This window comes from Rhamphochromis longiceps, linkage group LG20 (assembly GCF_057381845.1).
Source record: "Rhamphochromis longiceps isolate RC_006_pf linkage group LG20, R_longiceps_female_GT1.1, whole genome shotgun sequence".
Lineage (NCBI taxonomy): Eukaryota > Metazoa > Chordata > Actinopteri > Cichliformes > Cichlidae > Rhamphochromis > Rhamphochromis longiceps.
The window spans coordinates 17,125,085-17,145,575 of record NC_140576.1 but is presented as its reverse complement, the minus strand read 5'-3'; the positions used below and the strand labels follow the sequence as shown (position 1 = coordinate 17,145,575).

Genomic DNA, 20,491 nt, shown 5'->3' with positions numbered 1-20,491 from the left:
TGGACAGGCTCTTTTACCTGCAGAGAACATCTCTTGCCAGATGGAGGCAGTGTCTAAAGTATGTGGTACAATTAGTCTTTGGGATGCTGTTCCTCAGGTTGCCGTTGGCCCTTCAGGCAGGCCTGGAGAAGAGCTGAAGGGAAACAGTGTTTAAAACACAATGAAGTGTCCACTGAAGCCACTGTCTGTGCTTTTCATGCTGTATTTTTGTGTTTGTTTGTTTGTTTTTCTTTTTTTCTTTCTTCCATTGTTGGTTGGTTTCCGTCTCTGTTCCAGTCTACTTTCAGCCAATCAGCTTACACACAGTTTCACGATGTTGGGTTTTTAGAGGACTGCACAGGAGCATGTGTGTGTCTGCATAGGCCCACTGTAGACTAATACCTGCACAAATACACACAACTGCCTACAACAAGTATTGCAAGGCAGTAAAAAAATTGACATGTATACCTAAAGTGTGGAGTGCTCTTTGCTAAAAGTAAATCTTGCAATGTGGTATAAAATCCCTGGCCATAAAATACCTCTTGGCAGTTCAGTGGATGGTTAATGGGCAAAATGTTTCAAAATAACTTTTCTTTTGATGGTCATTGTAACAATAAAAGGAAAAAAATAAAGTCAAATCAGATTAAAACAGCTTAAACTTCCCAATTTCTGCTTCAGTTTTACTAACACTTACTTTACACACATTACTTTATTAATATGGACCACAGCCTGAAATACTGACCCAAAAATTGATGTTTATAAAAAAGTAAAAATATCTACAAGTATTGAGATTGACTGTTGAAATAGCTGGAAATAATAATGGTAAGAAATAAAAGTAATGGCTAACAGGCTGAACTGCGACTAAAAATAATACATCTGTAAGTAGTAACACTTTCATTAAGTAGGTAAAATAGAGTAGGTTCAATTATTTTAATTAAATGTTTTAGTTGGTGAACAGTTTCGCCAATATGATTGATAGTTAAAAGTGTTGAAAACATTTTCAGAATATTCACCTACATGAATAAAACTGGAGTGATGCTGAGCAGGCAGTTCGCTTGTACAATAAAGATTCATTCAAAAATCATTCCATTCATCAGATTTTCAAAATTTGAATCAGTTTTATTAAATTTAACAGATTCAAAGACCCAAAACAACTCCTAACAAAATAATAGTTCCTTACGTATTAACAAAACACAGATAATAAATTTAGATAATAATGTTTACAACAATTTCACACTTTGTTTTGTCTTCGATTTTTGAAGAAAAAAAAAATTGCACTTTCATTAAGATCAAATTTTAGAGCAGTAAAATGGTAAAAATTCTGATATGTCATCATGTCAGAATTAAAATGACTGCTCCTGGTTTTCAAATAACTCTTGCAGGATGCATTTTATCTCTTCTGTTTCTTGTAAAAATAAATCTACCATAATCTAAGCATCACCACTTAGAGACATAGAGCACAAAAGCCATTCTACATGGAGAACAGTGGGTCATAACTGGCTGGTTTTAGTGTCTACAATGACTTTTAACAGTCCTTATCTCAACACAAATAATGTGCCTATAAAAGTTAATTATCTACAAGGGAATGAGACATGTTCAACAGCCATAAAGGCATTTTCTGGATTTCTTTCTTGCAGTGACAACAACATGAAAACATGTTCTTGAAAACCTTATAGAAAACCATGACATTTTATCACATTAGTGACAGTAAGGAACATGAATGAAACTGTTATGAGTAGTCTTTGCAAGTTGCTATGACCCTTAGGTTTTAAACTTTAGTAGCATTAATAGCTATATGAATAACTGCATATAAAATGTGCCAGGTGTTTCTTACCTATAGAAGAGGTGGAACTTGGCACCCGAGAAACAAAGTCTGGAGCATTTTTTAAGCAATAAAAAATATGATCTTGACCAAAACTAACCAAGTTGTTTTGTGCATAACCATTAACAACAAACTTTGCTTTCCCCTCTGACAATTTCAGACTGAAGCAACGAATGACCCACACGAAGTTGGATGGAAGTCATAAAAAAGGGGGCTAAAGGAGTTAAAGCTCATAAAATCAAACTCAATCATCCTTGCATTGGTTTGCTGTGTAGATTATTACCAAAAACAGCAATATCTTTTAGCAATAGGTAGTAGTTGTTGTCCCTCTGAGGAAATGAAGTTGCTAGATATGAGCTTAGAAAAGCCAGGGCCAGTCCAGAGTCTTTGGAAAGCTCACATGCATCCTTCAAAAATGCAGTCCAGGAGAGCCGTTTATGCTTCCATTACATAGCCAGTGTGTTACAATATATAATATAGAAAATACATTAGATGTCCTTAGAATGAAATTGTACAGTCCCTCTTGATAACAGTGGGTCATAACTGTCTGGTTATGACCCACTATGTTGGCCCTCCACAGCTTCAGAGTTGTTAAGGAGAAGTTTCAGGATGGTGGGATAACCTTACTGATCAGTCAAGTCGGGTCAGTATTGCCCTTGTGGCAGAGCTTGTTCATGCTTGAGACAGCGCACACCAGGAATTCTGTGGAGCCAAGGAGGTCGGAGTAAATGGAAAATCCTCATATTTAATGTCCACGTGTCCTGAGGCTGTGCTGTCCAACTGAGAAGCAGTCTACAGGAATAAAAGACATTCAAAAAATTACTAAACCTTTTTTTTGTTTTTTACAAAATGAGCATCATATTTTGCTCAAAATTACCGGAAACTAGTCATTTCACACACAAACCTATCAACAAAGTGTTTGGTGAGGTCTAATAAGGGCAGTCAGTTTTCCCATAGATTTCTATACAACCAGATGTGTATTTGCAACCAGAGAAGTCGCTCTCTGCTGACCATTGGAATGGTCAGCAGAGAGCTTGAAGGCCTGTGGCTATGTACCACAGGCCTTCAAGCTGGCTCTAGTTAAACCTTTACTCAAAAAGCCATCTCTAGACCCAGCAGTCTTAGCTAATTATAGGCCAATCTCCAACCTTCCTTTCATATCAAAAATCCTTGAAAGAATAGTTGTCAAACAGCTAACAGATCATCTGCAGAGGAATGGCTTATTTGAAGAGTTTCAGTCAGGTTTCAGTTCATCACAGCACAGAAACAGCTTTAGTGAAGGTTACAAATGATCTTCTTATGGCCTCTGACAGTGGACTCATCTCTGTGCTTGTCCTGCTAGACCTTAGTGCAGCGTTCGATACTGTTGACCATAATATCCTATTAGAGCGATTAGAACATGCTTGTAGGTATTACAGGTACTGTGCTGCAGTGGTTTGTATCATATCTATCTAATAGACTCCACTTTGTGCATGTAAATGGAGAGTCCTCTTCACACATTGAGGTTAATTATGGAGTTCCACAGGGTTCAGTGCTAGGACCAATTCTGTTTACATTATACATGCTTCCCTTAGGCAGCATCATTAGAAGACATAGCATACATTTTCACTGCTATGCAGATGACACCCAGCTCTATCTGTCCATGAAGCCAGATAACACACACCAATTAGTTAAACTGCAGGAATGTCTTAAAGACATAAAGACCTGGATGGCCGCTAACTTTTTGCTTCTTAATTCAGATAAAACTGAGGTTATTGTACTCGGCCCTGAAAAGCTTAGAAATATGGTATCTAACCAGATTCTTACTCTGGATGGCATTACCTTGGCCTCCAGTAACGCTGTGAGGAACCTTGGAGTCATTTTTGACCAGGATATGTCCTTCAATGCACATATTAAACAAATATGTAAGACTACGTTCTTCCATTTGCGCAACATCTCTAAAATTAGAAATATCCTGTCTCAGAGTGACGCTGAAAAACTAGTTCATGCATTTATTACTTCCAGGCTGGACTACTGTAATTCATTATTATCAGGGTGTCCAAAAAACTCACTGAAAAGCCTTCAGCTAATCCAAAATGCTGCAGCAAGAGTCCTGACAGGGACTAGAAAGAGAGAGCATATTTCTCCTGTTTTGGCTTCCCTTCATTGGCTTCCTGTTAAATCCAGAATTGAATTCAAAATCCTGCTCCTCACATACAAGGTCTTAAATAATCAGGCCCCATCTTATCTTAATGACCTTGTAGTACCATATCACCCTATTAGAGCACTTCGCTCTCGCTCTGCAGGCCTACTTGTTTTTTCCTAGAGTACCGGTATTTAAAAGTAGAATGGGAGGGAGAGCCTTCAGTTTTCAGGCCCCTCTTCTGTGGAACCAGCTTCCAGTTTGGATTCGGGAGACAGACACTATCTCTACTTTTAAGATTAGGCTTAAAACTTTCCTTTTTGCTAAAGCATATAGTTAGGGCTGGACCAGGTGACCCTGAATCCTCCCTTAGTTATGCTGCAATAGACGTAGGCTGCCGGGGATTCCCATGATGCATTGAGTTTTTCCTTTCCAGTCACCTTTCTCACTCACTATGTATTAATAGACCTCTCTGCATTGAATCATACTTGTTATTAATCTCTGGTTCTCTTCCACAGCATGTCTTTTATCCTGTCTTCCTTCTCTCACCCCAACAGGTCACAGCAGATGACCGCCCCTCCCTGAGCCTGGTTCTGCCGGAGGTTTCTTCCTGTTAAAAGGGAGTTTTTCCTTCCCACTGTCGTCAAAGTGCTTGCTCATAGGGGGTCATATGATTGTTGGGTTTTTCTCTGTATCTATGAAGCGCCTTGAGGCGACTTTTGTTGTGATTTGGCGCTATATAAATAAAATTGAATTGAATTGAATTGTAGGTTGAAGGCATTGTGTTCACTTTTCATACCCAGAAATTTCACCTATCTTTATATGCTACTGCATGTCAAAAAATGTCAACATTGTCAAAGTTTCTGTATTTAGAACTTCATTAAAAAAGGCAAAGTTTCATATATTTATATATTTCAGCCTTTTGTTTTGAATTTTGATGATTAAAACTATTCAAAAATCAGAAACACAGTATCTCAAATTACCAGAATATTTCAGAAGATGAATCAAAAAAAGGATTTACACCAAAAATTACAGAAATATTCAACCTCTGTTGAAGGCTCCTTTCCTATGCTTTCTATCAGAGCAATGTGGAAAAGAGGCAATCAACTTGTGGAATTGCTTGGATATTAATTAAGCCCAGACTGCCTTGGGAGCAGCCATCTTTACTTTTGAATTTTACTTTTGGTATTCATCTTCCTCTTGACAATACCAGTGATTTGTGGTTAAGGTCAGGGGAGTTGGTTGGCCAATTGAGCATAGGCAAACAAACCATTGGGAAATAGTTTTGGCACTGTGGGCAGGTGCTGATTCCTTGTGGAAAAGAAAGTTGGGATAAAGCTTCTACAGTGTCTGCAGATGGGACATGTTCTAAAGCAAGTGTCTAAAATATTGTGGCTGTGTCCAATTTCAACTAACAACCACCAACATCAACCAACAAATCAAGAAAGACTGAAAACGTCACACTGCACTTTAAACACCATCAGTTCTTCGGCATGTCACTCTTTTTATGAGTTGTAAGCGATATTCATCAAAACAAAAAGGATTCATTTATTATACTTCATATAAAATGAATGTGGAATATATAATAAACCTTACATGTTTAAATTACTACTAAACAAACCACCATAATCAACACAACATTATTTTATTAAAGAAAAATACTAGTAAATTCTATGGATGTAACTGGCTAGCTGACTGATTGGACTGGGTAGTGCTAGTATCCCCAGAAGTAACGATGTTAGTCAATTGCAGACATGCTCTTTCCACCCCTTTAAATTTATTGATTGAAATCTAATGTTTCTTTAAGCCAGTGGTTCCCAAACTTTTTTCGTTAGGCCCCCCTTTGTTTTACAAGAAAAATCTTCGTGACCCCACAACACCTAATCCCACCCACCTGCCCCCCCAGCACAAACACATCCTCCAGCCACACACACCCATATTTTGTTTTCAAACTCCATTGCGGGTTATTTCACACCACAAAAATTTAGTAAACAATTACATGAATAAAAGTAAACTGCAATAAATTACAGGTAGCAATGAAATAAATTAGCCTACTAACTCTTTTACACTATGCCCACACCTACACGGGTATTTTTGAAAATGCTGTTTTTCTATGCGTTTGGGCCTTTCGTCCACACATAAACGGCTTTTGAAATCACCGAAAAATGCAAATTTTTTTTAACTCCGTATTTGCGTTTACGTGTGGACGAGGAATACAGAGTTCGTCACGCAAGGTATGTGCCTTTTTTCACGTTACGCTGTGCGTCACGTTATTGTTTACATGAGATGAATTTCTACAATGGCAGATAGAGACAAAATACTGTTAATCTACCTGCAGTTTTTACACGCTTACATATACACACGCAGTTACTGTCCCTCCATTTAGAAAGGCAGGGGCGTCATGGTGTGATTATTTTACATGTAGTTGTTTTTTTCCTGTGTAATAATGTTCAACATTGCTATCAATACATTTTTCAAAAAAATGCCTCTCTGTGCAAAATGGGTTTAAAAACATAAACAGCTGTGGGATACTGTTTGTCCTGATTTAGACAGGGGGAACAAACTGTGGCAGGATCAGCCTGATGTTATTTGTATCCCACTGTAACGTTACTGTATAAAGAGCAAACATCTCCAAAATGTCAGGAGTAGTTAGTCATTACAAGAAGTGTTTGTGAACTAAAAATCAAGAATCTGGGATACTGTCTGTCCGTGGTTTGGAGAGCCCAGCGCGTGCTCCCCGCGCAGGCGGAAGTAATTCTGTCGCAGGGACCAACCTTGGCACTTGTGCAGGTGAAGCCAATGGGAAGATATGCTTTACCATATTTTCTAGTCTTTGGCTTGGAAGGAAGTTGGTTTGGAAACATTTTAGGCGATGCTTCATCTCCTGCTTTGCGTTTGTGTGGAAGCCCGTCAAAAACCTGTCCATTATGGTAGCAGTGTCCAAGCGTTCTTTTTTTTCCTTTTCATATGCGCCCCTCCTGCAATGGCGGGCCCCACACTTTGGGAACCTCTGCTTTAAGCAATCTAGGCAGAACATTTCCTTAAAGTAACTGAATGAATGGAGTCATGTCGATGAATGCATGTGATTATAGCACATTAGGCTCTATATCATCACCTTCATTGACAAGTTAATTCGGATCCAGTGGATTAAACTCCAAAAAGAAACCCGTGAAGGTTTGGGAGTAGAAGAGCAAGCAAAATCCTTCAGACTTAAAACATTTATATGCTCACGACCTGGAATTTTTAGTCACCTCTTCTTTCACATCTCTTTTTGTGAGTATGACAGAGCTTAACGTCTTAAACATGGTTACTTCCTACAATCACTTTTGCACCATTGCTCTTATTGATGTGGTTTTAGCATGTTAGAATCAAGCTGAAAAGAGCATTTTCATAAAGGTCAGACATTTCTGAAGGACCTTTAACAGCTTGAGAAATTCCAAATATTGACAAGCCATTGGCAGAGGGATATGGGAGAGACATCTAGACAGATATTTTTCACAGATGCTTCAGCAAATTTCATGTGCCACTTACTAGCCGACAAGGAGTACAGAGGTCTAACCCAAGACTTTGTGGACTGGTGCCAGCTGAACTACCTCCAGATCAACGCCAGTAAAACCAAGGAACTGGTGGTAGACTTCCGCAGGCACAAGCATTCTCCACTGCAACCACTGAACATCCAAGGTATGGACATTGAGGCTGTGGACATCTACAGGTACCTTGGTGTTCATCTGAACAATAGACTGGACTGGACTCATAACTCAGACGCCCTCTACAGGAAAGGGCAGAGCAGGCTGTACCTGCTGCGGAGACTCAGGTCGTTTGGAGTGGAGGGCCCACTCCTGAAGACCTTCTATGACTCTGTTGTGGCTTCTGCTATCTTTTATGGCGTGGTCTGCTGGGGCGGCAGCATCTCTGCTGGGGACAGGAAGAGACTGAACAGGGTGATCCGAAGGGCCAGCTCTGTTCTAGGATGCCCTCTGGACCCAGTGGAGGTGGTGAGTGACAGGAGAACGGCGGCTAAGCTGTCATCCCTGATGGACAACATCTCCCACCCCATGCAGCAGACTGTGACAGCACTGAGCAGCTCCTTCAGTGGGAGACTGCGGCACCCACGGTGTGGGACGGAGAGATTTCGCAGGTCTTTCCTCCCCACTGCTGTCAGACTCCATAATAAAGACTAACTGATCAAGCACACACATCCATACATATGCAATAATACTAAGTGCAATAATCCTTTCTGTCATCGTTGTATTTTTACTCAGTTGTATATAGTATTTGTATTTGTATTCTATTTTTATCTTATTGTATATTTATTTTATTTTATTCTACTGTATATAGTATTTTATTTTATTCTATTCTGTACAGTTGTGTACTGTATTTATTCTTATTGTATTCTAATTTTTGCCTCATAACTTTTGCACTGTCCACTCCTGCTGTGACAAAACAAATTTCCCACGTGTGGGACTAATAAAGGTTATCTTATCTTATCTTATCTTATCTTATGTGCAAGGAGAGTTTAAAAAGAAAAAATAGATGCATTAAAAAAACACAAAAGAATAGCCAAAACTAAAATCTGTTGAGCAGTTGTTTAAATAATTGCTGCTCAATTTAGTTTCTACACAGTCAAACATAGAATTTGCATGGAAAACCTTTTACCTGAGTGGCAGATGTGACAGTCTGTCCAGCATAGGGTGACGGGGCCATGTTGGGTTCACTCTTAATAGTGGAAGCGTGCTCTGAGACTGACAGGGAGGTTGGGGAGCCGGTGTCAGAGGTGATAGATCCTGAAGAATCAGCAGGATGATAATATGAGCTATTATTATGTTAATACACTGAGATACTTTTCAGAATGGTTTGCAGATTCTGAAAAAGTTTTAAACCAGAAAGGGTTAGAGAAGGCAGATTCTCAAACAATTCTGGCATAATCTTTTTGTTTTTCTTGCTTATTTCATTTCTTGTTAGTAGCTACTCACATGACTGACACTGCTTTCATTAACCAGCTTTTTCTTCTACACAACATCCTACATATTTTAGTGTCTGTTTGACCTACCTGTGGATGTTTTATTCTTGGGCATCTTGGGTTTCCGCTTCCTTGTCTGAATGCTCTCTTTCTTCATTGCGAGAGGTCTGGGCACCTGGAAGGAATACAGCAACACAAATAAGTTCAGTCTACCTCCCAGGCCCTAATACAACAGAGGCTACAGTGTCATGACAACCCACACAACCTCTCCTCCCACACTCTGATAACAGTGACCACAGTGCCCTTGGAGAGGTTTTACGCTGTGCAAATAATGAGCTGCTCCCTGCTGGAGCAAGAAGCTTGCTGAAAGAGCCTTTTAGCATGGCCTACCCCATGTAGCTTCATGTAGAGGCCACAGGCATTACAGACAGGTTCTCCCTCAGCGTTGCGTCTCCACAGTGTGGTGGTGCTGGTATGGCAGTTAGTGCAGCACAAGCCGGCCCGGCGTGATGTGGTCTGCTGCAGGAGGACATATTTGAATGGTAAATTATCAACTGTCTGAAATCACAGATCACATCTTGAAGTAAGGTTTGAGAAATTGGCGTTAAGCTGTTCCCTCAACTTTTCCAATGAATTGCAGGATGCTGGTATGTTTGGTATAACAATGATGAATGCCCCCAGGCCCATGCAAAAGAGAAAATAATAACTCATTAGCTGGGCAACATGTAAAGGCAACATAAATAATTCTTTCATGTGTGAATATCTGTTTGGTTTGGGGCGAAACAAAAGCAGCAGCAGAAAATCCCGTTGCTAAGCAGAAACTTGTCTAAAAACAGCTCGAATCAAGGGCAAGGTCAGCACAGGACAAATAAAAAACAGTAAAAAAAAAGCCTTGTTGTGGAAATAGTTTGTTGAGTAGCTGACAGTCACAGTTGCTTTGGAGCTGGAAGTTCCTGGGAAATACAGAGCCTTTGAAGCCTCCATGCACTAACATTGCCGTTCACATTTTCTGAATTATTACTAATTAATATCTCCTTTAACCTCCCAGGACCTAGCGTCCACATATGTGGACATCACATTTTGGGTTATTTAGACCAAAATACTCAGTTTTGGTCTACATGGGCCTGATATCCACTTACGAGAACATTATACTGCTACTGTTCTGTCAAAATTGTAAACAAATATGTGGCTCTCATTTTTCTTAAAAACAAAAATAAGGTTAAAAAAATCTGGTAATTCTTTGTTTTTACTTTCATCAGGCCCCAATGTGACCAAATATCAAAGAGAAATTAAAAATGCATGCCGTGGAAGAGTTCGGGTCTCAGGAGGTTAAAACAAGAAACAAGATGTATTAGATCTACCAAAGAATCTGGGCATAAAGACCTAAGTCACATGAGAAAAGTAAAGTGTTCAATAAGTGTCTTATTGGAGATTTAATACTTTGACAGTGATGCATTTTTGCTTATCTTGCTGATTACCAGTAATTCATTTCAACATTTAACTTTATACACTAATAACAATATAACTTGGCCATTTAAGGAAAGCATGGGTGTTATCTGAATCCCTGCTTAGCTGCTTCAGTCGTCCCCTGTTTTCTCCTCATTGTTATCAAGTCTTTGCTTATTTTGGATTTCTTTTCATAATTGTGCATTAAGATACTTTCATTTTTATTAATGAAGTGTCACTGGAATAACTGTTTTTTAAAAAATATAATATCAGATTACAAAAACAAACTGAACAATTTTAAAGCAAAAATTTTCTTTTTCTTTATCCCAGCTTCCCCCAGAGTGATGATTTGCTGTATCAGTATAAATAGAACATGGTTGGTTTTAAACTGTAGACTGAAGAAAAACAGTCTTAACATAACTGCAGGTTCAGTTTGTAACCAGCTTGTCAAAAGCTATAAAAGCAATAATGTGCAATGTAATTTCCATTTGATGAGTAAGCCATGAGAGAAAGTTTCACAACAGAGTGTTTATTCTCATTATATTACAGTCAAATATGGTTGCAGGCACTTAAATGATAATTGTTGCATGCAGTTACCCCAGTTTGATGGAGGAGATGTTATGCCTGTTCGAAGATTTTAAGGACAAAATAATTTCAAAAAGATGTCTAGAAATGAGCCTCTGGAGAAAAAAAATGGAACACAACAGCTTACAGTACTAGAAAAATGTATAGTTGTTTAACTTTGTGGTAAAAATATAAGTGTGTCAGAGATGAAATATGAATTTGCATCTTTATGCTTTTTGATTATCTGCTGGTAAATTAAGGTAGTTGAAAAAGTCTATATATTTTTTTTTATTTCTTGTTAGAATGAATAATAGTCTTTTATTTTCAAGACCGTTGCTTTGATTCTTTTGCTGACTCTGCTCTCCTTTTGCAACATTAAAGTGCAACACACAATCCATGTGTGTGTACAATCCATTGAAAAAAAAAATCGGAAAGGCCCCCTCATAGTAATAGTTTATGTATTTTTTAAATTATTGAATATTTGAATATTAATGAGGATTACATTTACTGATGATTTCCAAATGATTTTATAGTTTAAATTACACCAGACGATAAATTCAGCTAAAAGGAATCGATAAATAAACTATTTGGAGTCTGTTGAATGGCAGAGTGGTTTGAAAAATGCAAATCATGAGGTAGGCTGACTCGGTATCGCCCAAGTGTAATATAGGCTACATAGTTATACTATGTTTTTTCGATCTATCGGCGAGTCTTACCAGCCGTTTCTGCGGCTTGATGAGGGGCCTGTTGATGCCGTTCATCTTGTGATAGAGGCCGCAGGCGTTACACAAGTAGTGCCCGGTCCCGTCTCTGCGCCACAGCGGGGTCGACACGGAGCCACAGTTGACGCACTCCCTGCCCTCCGTGGGCATGTCGTCTATCAGGTCTGAACACAGACAGGGAAAACGCACATTAGACTGAATGCATGTACACATATACCATAACTCTGCACATTACATGATTATTTCATGGCTGTTGGCCAGTTTATTTCATTTGAGTTTAGGAGATTATTTAGGCCTAAACGTTTACATGGTACTCGTGTTCACTTCCAGTTTGTCCAACGTGACCAATCTCTGACAATCTCTAACACTTCTTATCTCCGTGGTTTCACGACGTTTTGGTCTCTCTGGTACCCTTAGATGAATACATTCAAAAGACTACATGCCTTATTACAACACCTTCTTCTGAACTTTTACAGCGTACGCGGGCGTGCGTGGCGCTGTCGTGGCTACGGTCCAGTGCCTGATGAATAGCCAGGGAGGAATGTAACCCGCCACCACGCAACCCCCACCCCCCATCCCAGTCCGTATGATGAAGGGCGCTCAAACGCATGCGAATGAATCAAATAGAGGAATCTGTTTGGGGGGTAGCATTTTCAGCGGCCACCCCCCACCCCGCCACCCCCTCCGCCATCACCTCAACCTCCACATTCATCACTCTCTGACACACTACGGACTCCTGGCATTAATTGCTCAAATACCTAATCCCTCCATCGATAAACCAGAGAAAGAGAGACAGAAAGAGCGAGCCAGACCTGAAGTAGACCACGTCCGTCGGGACAAAGCTGTCCCGGACTCACCCTTTGAACTTGTGATTGTATTTCTCATCGTTTCGGAAGAAAAGAATTCATCACAAAATAAAGGGCGAGTAAAACTGAAAAGGGTCATTGCGTTTTAATTACCAAACACTTTACATGAATAATATTAACCGAAAGATTTTCTGAAATACTAGTTATTCATATTTAAGATGACTGAGAATAATTAATGGGTTTATGTTTCCGTAAACGGTCCAAATTAATCTTCACAGTCAGCCTAAAGATAATCATCATCTCCAATGCTTAGGGTTGGAAATAATGACATGAAAATTTGGATTTGAGATCAAAACACAAAACACTAGATTGCTTTAGAACATGAAAACCCTTAAACTAAACACATATGTTACATAAAAAAATACATGCGCTTAGAAAGTGAGTTAGCAGCGTTTATAGTGATCTATGAGTAGTAAAATGATAAAACTAGCCATGATGAGATAAATGAACTCTGTAAAAAAAGTTAACGTCCCATAAGTTGAATAGCCTCATGGTTAGACTTATCCCCTTGGCTGAAAACGTTTCTTTTTTGTTCAAATTAAAATAATTTATGCGTTCAAGTCCCCAAATGTTGATTCGGTTAATGCACTTATAATAAGTAATCGGCTGTGCGCTTCATTGCTATGGCATTAAACTTTAGCTCTACCCAGTGATTATTTAATCGTTTTTGAAATATTTGAATGCAGAATCACAAAACATCAAAGCTTGTTTCGTCCCCGTCAATCAAATTAAAAGAAAGCAGGAAAGAAGCAAAACTGCACCAATAAATGTTTTTTTATTTCTTTATAGGGGCGATGGAAACTTTATTGTTAACACATTTTAACTATCAAGACTGTTCTGACCATAAACTCTGCCCAAGTATTTAAGGCCATAAAGACCGACTAGTTTTGTTTTCCTTTGTGCACAAATTTAAATGCCTGATATGTAAAATATCCATGTCAATCTTGGGACCTAAAAAAGGGCCCACTAACAAATGTGGGCCAGAGATCCCCCATTCGTTTATAAAGATATTAATACTTTACCACTAAGAATACTGCAAGAGATCCTTGTATGAACATTTATGTTCAATTATCATGTTTACCTAATGAAAAGATAAACCCATTTGAACTCACTGTTGATCCTTTCTATAATAATGGACTCTTTAATTAAACCAACAATACACTAAAGAGTTAAATTGGGTTTCATTTATCTGTTAACATTTTTAAGTGGTGTCAGACCATCAAACTCTTCTAAATCATGAACTTCAAACACTCCTGTCTCCCCGATCCAACACGTGGCCTCCAAATAAATGCTGACGGCTACACTTAGAGACGTTTCGACTGTCTGATCAAGGTGATAACCGCTCTTATTGTCACGGCAGTGGCCCTTTTCACTGGGCTTTTCTCTCCCCGTGTGAAGGTCGTGATTAAACCAGGGAATTAAATTAACATTTTAATTGATCCCTCTTTAGCGTCACTCTCTTCTTGATGAATGTGTATTGTTTAAATCTAATGTGGGATTGTTAGGGGACTTTGATTCAATCACCGACTGCATGACACAAGCATTATGTTTACAGGCCTCTCTGTCAGCCGCTGTAATAAATAACTGCCTGGCCTTTACAACCGGTAAATGAGGTTTAAAAAGAACCTCTGCCATGTTAAAAACAATAACAATGATTGTGGAGCAACAACAACACCGTTTTCACGAACAAAATGTTCAGAATATTCAATTCGTCTTATTGATGCTGACATTTGGACATTAAGCAACCAATAATTAGAAGACATAAAGCAAGCATAGACTGACGTGATTGTTATTATGTTCTTAATATTTGGAAGGAAAATGCAACAATTTAGCTTACGAGTGTTTTCAAGCGGTAATATGATCTTGTGGCTACAAAAAAACAGAAAACATCAACCCCCCCGTTGAAAACATATTAAAAATGATCAAATTATGAAAAATTATTTTATGAATAAAAATATATTTACTGTCAGTCTTTCATACTTCGTTAAAAAAAATAATTTTAAAAATTCCAGTAAATCAGAGGGAACCGGGATTTCGCAATAGTTTTAGAAACTTGATTTATGTGCTTACCCAGACTGGATCTTCTCCCCGACAGACCACCTTGTCGGCCCTGCAGGCTTATCACCCCGCTTTCGAAATGTCCCGGCGTCCAGGAGGATGTCGCCATCTCGGGGCTCATGTAGGCGTACGGGTTGGAGTAGGAACCTCCGACTGAGCGCACCAGAGCGCCTCCGTACTGGTCAGAGCGAGCTCCGTTTCCGAGAACCAGCGGGCTCTGGTAGGTTGCATCTCGCCCGGTGTTGGTGCTCACGGGCGGGCTGTGCGAGTAGGAGAATCCATGTGAGGGATGGGGGCTGCTGGGCGTGAAGGAAGAGCCGTCTGTGCCGGCCTGGGGCCAGCCGTGATGACCACTGAGGCCGTGAGACTGATGGGGCGAGTCGCAGGTTTGCAGGTAGGGCAGGGTGGGCAGCATGGCAGGAACTCTGGTGGAAGGGACGTAGACGGGAGAGCTGGCCGAGGGATGGATGTAATTCCCGGTGTCATGCGTGTAATGGGACTGATTGGAAGAAAAGGCCAGGCTTTGATACATTTTTCTCTCTTTAAAATCTACTTCCTGGCGGAAAACTGGAAAAACACGGGGAGGGCTTCCTCAGCCAGTCGCAGGACTGCTGAGATGTCCACAAATCTCATCCACACTCTCCTGAGGAACTTTTGTGCCTTGATGTGAATCCTGCATTGTTATAAATGTACAGAGAAAGAAGATAGCTGAAAAAAACACTGGAAAGGTTTCATGGGCAACTGATCCACCCACCCAGCCTTAAGCTTTATTGCGCAAAAATACTATTTTTCCCCAATCAATGAGCCATGCCAAAAGGAAAGTTCGACAATCCGCGTCAGACATATTTCACCTATATCACCTTGAGACATGGAATGGATTAGAATGACATTAATGATCAAGGATATCTGCACACTCGGAGGCGACTATCAGCAACCCCACACATCCTGTGCCTCCGCAGTTGGCTCATTAAATCAGAAACGGAAACTCAATCAAACACCACAAAAGATAGCGAGCTCCCCTTCCATATCTGTGATGCATATACTTTCTATCAATAGTAAATCAAAACACATAAAACGTTGATAATAGTTCTGCGCCGTGTACAAGAGGAACGCAGTTTCTTTCCAAGGGCTCTCAGTGCATTATCTCACCAGATAAGGACGGTCGGGTGATAAAGCAGTCTGGTCTTTTACCAGTCAAAATTTTCAGCAGACAAGCGCAGTAGGCAAACTTTCTCCCTCCGTACCCACGCAGACAGACGATGGAGCTCAGCCGAGCCTCTCCAAATAGCTCGGTTTTAGTGCGTTAAAGTTGCTCACAAGTGGTGGAAGATAAATGTAAGCAAAAGTAAAATGATTTTTTTCCAGGGGGAGGGGGAGTCCGGGATCACTGGAGCGCTCTTCTTCCTCTGCGTATATCTGGAGATAGGTACTGTCGCTGATAATTGCTGTTATGAGTGTGCGTCTATTCGCTCTCCTACTGGAAAATTTGTACGGGAGTAAAACACGTGACACAGATCGGCGATCTGATGTAGACCTGGGTGGGAACGGCGGAGGGGAGGGAAGGAAGGCGCTAAGGAGGGAGGACCCCTGGGTAGGACAGGGCAGGAGAGCTCAAACCTGAGAATTGAGGACTTCTAAAGTGTAAACTAATAAAACCCTGTTCTGTTTGATAGGACGAAGGATATGGAGGCTCCATTGGCGCTTTATACACAGCAGTATTCACGATCATTGCCTTTACGCTTCATTCTACAGGGGAATTTAATGCACGACTTTTTTTTTAAATTCACCTGGAAAATCATGTTTTAAGGTTTTCCACATTTGAAACAAATAAAAAAAATACCCGTCTTACTGCTCCCAAGGTTTCCATTTTCATAACAATTAAATCAGCTCCTCAAGGTATAAAAGTGCAGAATGAAACTGAAAGATACTTTTTTAGATTAAAACTATTACGTTTACCTGTCCATTGGAAAAAGAGAAAGAAATAGAACTAGAACAATAACCTACTGTATATAAAACAATCACTTTAGGCGTAGCTGGTAGCTCACAGAAACCAATGGGAATTATTGGTGATTTAAGCGTCAATTAACCTTTGACTAAAAAAAAAAATAGCAGGTTAAAAATACAAAATATACAGAGAAATATACGGAAGTTAATTCCGTTATTTGTATAATTTACATGTCACTGCAATAATAATAATAATAATAATAATAATAATAATAATAATAATAATAATAATAATAATAATAGTAATAATAATAATAATAATAATAATAATAATAAAAACATCCATGAACGTTTCATTTTTAGAACAGGTAGGCGGGGTAAACTGGTAAATAATATATATCAAATTAAAACAAAACAATGCAAAATCAACAACAGGTTGGGAATAACACGGGGCTAATTCAGTTAAACTCATAATGAAAATGTAACATACAGCAAATAAAGAGAAAAATATATTGTATTTGACAGCTTGTAATTAACAACTATGTTTTCAATTTAGAAACCAAAGTTTGTTACATCAAAATCAAAAGTAAATATTTTCAAAGGGCGTCTTTTCTCCGTCTCCTGTATGGATATGCTTTAATTTGATCAGCATCTTTTCGGCCGTCTAAAAACATTAAGGGCTGAGACCGTAACAGACTTCTGTCTGGTGTCTATTAATTAATCCTTCCTCTGGTCTTCTACATCCGTCGATCTGCGCAGAGCAGCAGTGGAGTGGAGTGGTCTCCTTCCTTTCGTCTTCTAATGACAGAGCATTTGGTGTCGACATCTCATCCTCAAACTTAATGTCTGTCGCCTGCTGAGAGCATATTTTCTCATTTTAAATATTCAACGAAATAAAGGATAATGGGACCATTTTAGAAGCGCAGGACAAAGAAAGATCATTCATTCAGTGTTTTATATTGAATGAATAATGCAGGACTAAGATAATGTTTTCACTTTATCGGTAGTTTCAAAAGCTAATTTCCTTTATGAAGAAAACAGAAGAAAAAGAAAAGAATGGGTTCCTTGAGCAGCAGCCAAACAGCGCTCGCTTTAAATAGAGTGAGTTCTGCACAAGTCTAAGCTCGGCCTCAGATCACATTTATAAGCTGGTCACGTCTTATCAAATATAACCCATCACCATTACATCATTATTCGGTTCATGTTTGCTGTTTAAGAAGAGGGTGATATAGACACTGTGATCAACACTGTGGGAGAGTCCTCTTCAGCTGTGGTAGGATAGAGTTGATGCTGCTTTTTTTTCGCTAAACGACTTCTTATATCACAGCATACATTCACTTTAATGATTGTAAAATAACATAAACAACCCAAGTGAAGTGAAGTGAAATTTATTAAGTACCGTGAGATTATCAAATAAATGCGCTAAAAGCTAAGGAACTCACACTTTCAGTCAAACAGCATTCAGGTAATTGCAGGTAATACCTCAATCCAGCAAAATATGTCTGATCAAGACAGGGCCCTCCTCTCTCCTGCTTCTTCTTAGAACAGCTCCTCCTCCAAATGTATTCTCCACCACTTTTAGGTAAATTTGTTGTATATGTAATTTTCATTTACCTCATCTAAGATATTATTTCATTAGTGATAAAAGTTATCTGTTATCATCTTTATCCAATTTAGTAATTATTTCACAACTTTCAAAAACGTCTTGGCAAATAAATTGCATTCATGTAAAGAGTCAGCAATATAATGATGAGTCTTCTTTCTCATAACAGCACCCCTCTAGCATGCAGGTTATCAGCATCTGGTCCCTCTCCTTTTCCTTATCGGTGTTCAAAACATTCTGTGGGCCTTGGCTTATCTGGCTGCTTCTTGATCATACAGATGTTTCCTCAAAGACTAACATCTTCCAGTCATCTAGGGACAATTATGTGAAATTCTCTTCATTTTCCAGCATGATGGTGACTGCATCACAAGGCAAAAGTGAAAAGTGGCTTAAAGATCGTCAGTTTAACATTTTAGGCTGCTTATTCTGATCGAGAATCTATGGTCATGACATTTCAGGGTCAAAAATTCATTCACTTCAGGTTAAAAGAGGAAAACCTTTAACCAACAGATGAAAGTATTATACAGAATATGTCCATAGTTGATTACTTTCACTCAGACATGATTTGTTTATGTTATGTTGCTTCCAGGATTACCCCAACTGCATTTCGCTCACCAATAAGTATTGTAAAATACTATTCTAGTATTTAGTTGTAAACAATTTAGCCAACACGTATCACAACAAAACCTGAACACCTTAAATTAAGAATATTTTTCAATATATTTCAGTATATATAGTTAAAATGCAAATGAGGCATTATCACAGAAATGTCAACCAACTTGCATGAATAGAAAAAGTGAATGTCACTACCAAAGAGAAAAAAAACTAATCAATGTCTTAAATATATCAAGCATGTATGCTGTAAAGAAATGAATGCTGCAGAGATGTAGGCTTCAGGATTTGTAGCATTGTGTAATATAAGTATGTTAATAGAACAAAAATGTGTCGTCCTTCTACATGCAGCACATGCTTTCTTTGAAAGACATCCTTTTTCAAAAGGTCTGTTGGGGCCCTAGGAAAAAACTCACAGGGAACAACTTCAACTGCTATTTGTTAACATTATGTTATAAATAATTTGACATAAAAATAAAAATATGATATCTATCTATCTATCTATCTATCTATCTATCTATCTATCTATCTATCTATATATATATATATATATATATATATATATATATATAAAATCAAAATGAGTATTTTTAAGATTAAAAAAACATAAAAAAAAACCCTTCATTTTAAAAACAAACACGAAGAACAATAAAACCAGCCTATAGGAAAAATACAATAAAATACACAATAACACAATAATTAATAATTTACACCAGTACCCCTTAGTGCTTGACTAAATTTCTTTTAGTCTAAATTTCATAACTTAGCATTCATAACTTGACAGTCATTTTGTCAGACACAGCTTTACTGGTGTACTGCAAAATTCCTCTATATTTATTTTTACAACAAAACCCAGGACCAAGTTGACTGATCATGAAGTGTTATTACTGTAATTACTAGCTTTTGCACACAGTAACAAGTAAACTGCCGATGTCCCAGCTCTGACTTTTGGCTGCACACACTCGAATTAGTCACCACTGGCAGCAGACGTGGACCGACCAGGCTGCTTTGTTAGCTAAGCTGCTAGTGGAGGTGACAGGTTCATTTCCCCCACAGCTAAGATAAAAATAGCATGATTTAGTTATTGAAGCATTCATTTTTGTTCCTTAGTTATTTGTTTTAATTCATCATGAACACTTCTTTCCACTAACTCAGTGGTAGATAGTGGAGTCAGGTGGCTCCCTGTTGGGTGGGTTAAGTGTCTTCTACTGTCATTACAACTTTGCAGGATACCACTGCTGCTCCTCCTGCACCTCCCCTGAAGTAGTATAAATTATATAGGCATTATAAATATGTGGGGCTGTGCTGCATGGATTTCACCACCAGGTAGTGCATATGAGTAGAAATAATTTTAAAGCAGGATTTGTAGAGGAAAAATGTTATATTTAACAATAAGAGAGAAACAAGCAGCAAGACTGGTGTCATAGAGAAGAGACTTGTATTGGTTTGCTCTATTATAATAACAGCAGCATTTATGTTAACACAACTATACGTTTAACATGATCGTACTTCAGAAGTTATGTTAGAAAATATATGAGATGTTTAAATAGTTGCAGAAGCTGAGAATTTCTCTAGATAAGTATTAATGCCAGTTTAACACTGTCATACTAAACGCTTTAATGGTAATGTTAATAGATTAACAAGCTAGATGGCATTTATTACATAATGTCAAATATAAAATAAAATAAAATATATGGCCATTTCATGGTACTGATAACAACTAATTGTCACTGTGATTTTTTTTTTTGAATAAGCAAAGGTTTAACCATTAATCTCCAGTTAATTTGTTTTAA

The 20,491-nt window shown here is 38.5% G+C and overlaps 1 protein-coding gene across 1 annotated transcript; it reads right to left on the bottom strand.

Annotated features, from left to right (window-relative positions):
* Positions 1–956: 956 nt before the first annotated feature.
* On the bottom strand, positions 957–16,045 carry gata5 (GATA binding protein 5). Its single transcript, XM_085393834.1, has 7 exons — positions 15,689–16,045; positions 14,552–15,212; positions 11,610–11,779; positions 9,274–9,402; positions 8,974–9,058; positions 8,580–8,707; positions 957–2,593 (listed from the first exon to the last, which is right to left on the bottom strand). The coding sequence occupies exons 2-7, from the start codon at positions 15,069–15,071 to the stop codon at positions 2,474–2,476; spliced, it is 1,152 nt and encodes a 383-aa protein (XP_085249960.1). The 5' UTR covers positions 15,072–15,212; positions 15,689–16,045; the 3' UTR covers positions 957–2,473.
* Positions 16,046–20,491: the final 4,446 nt, after the last annotated feature.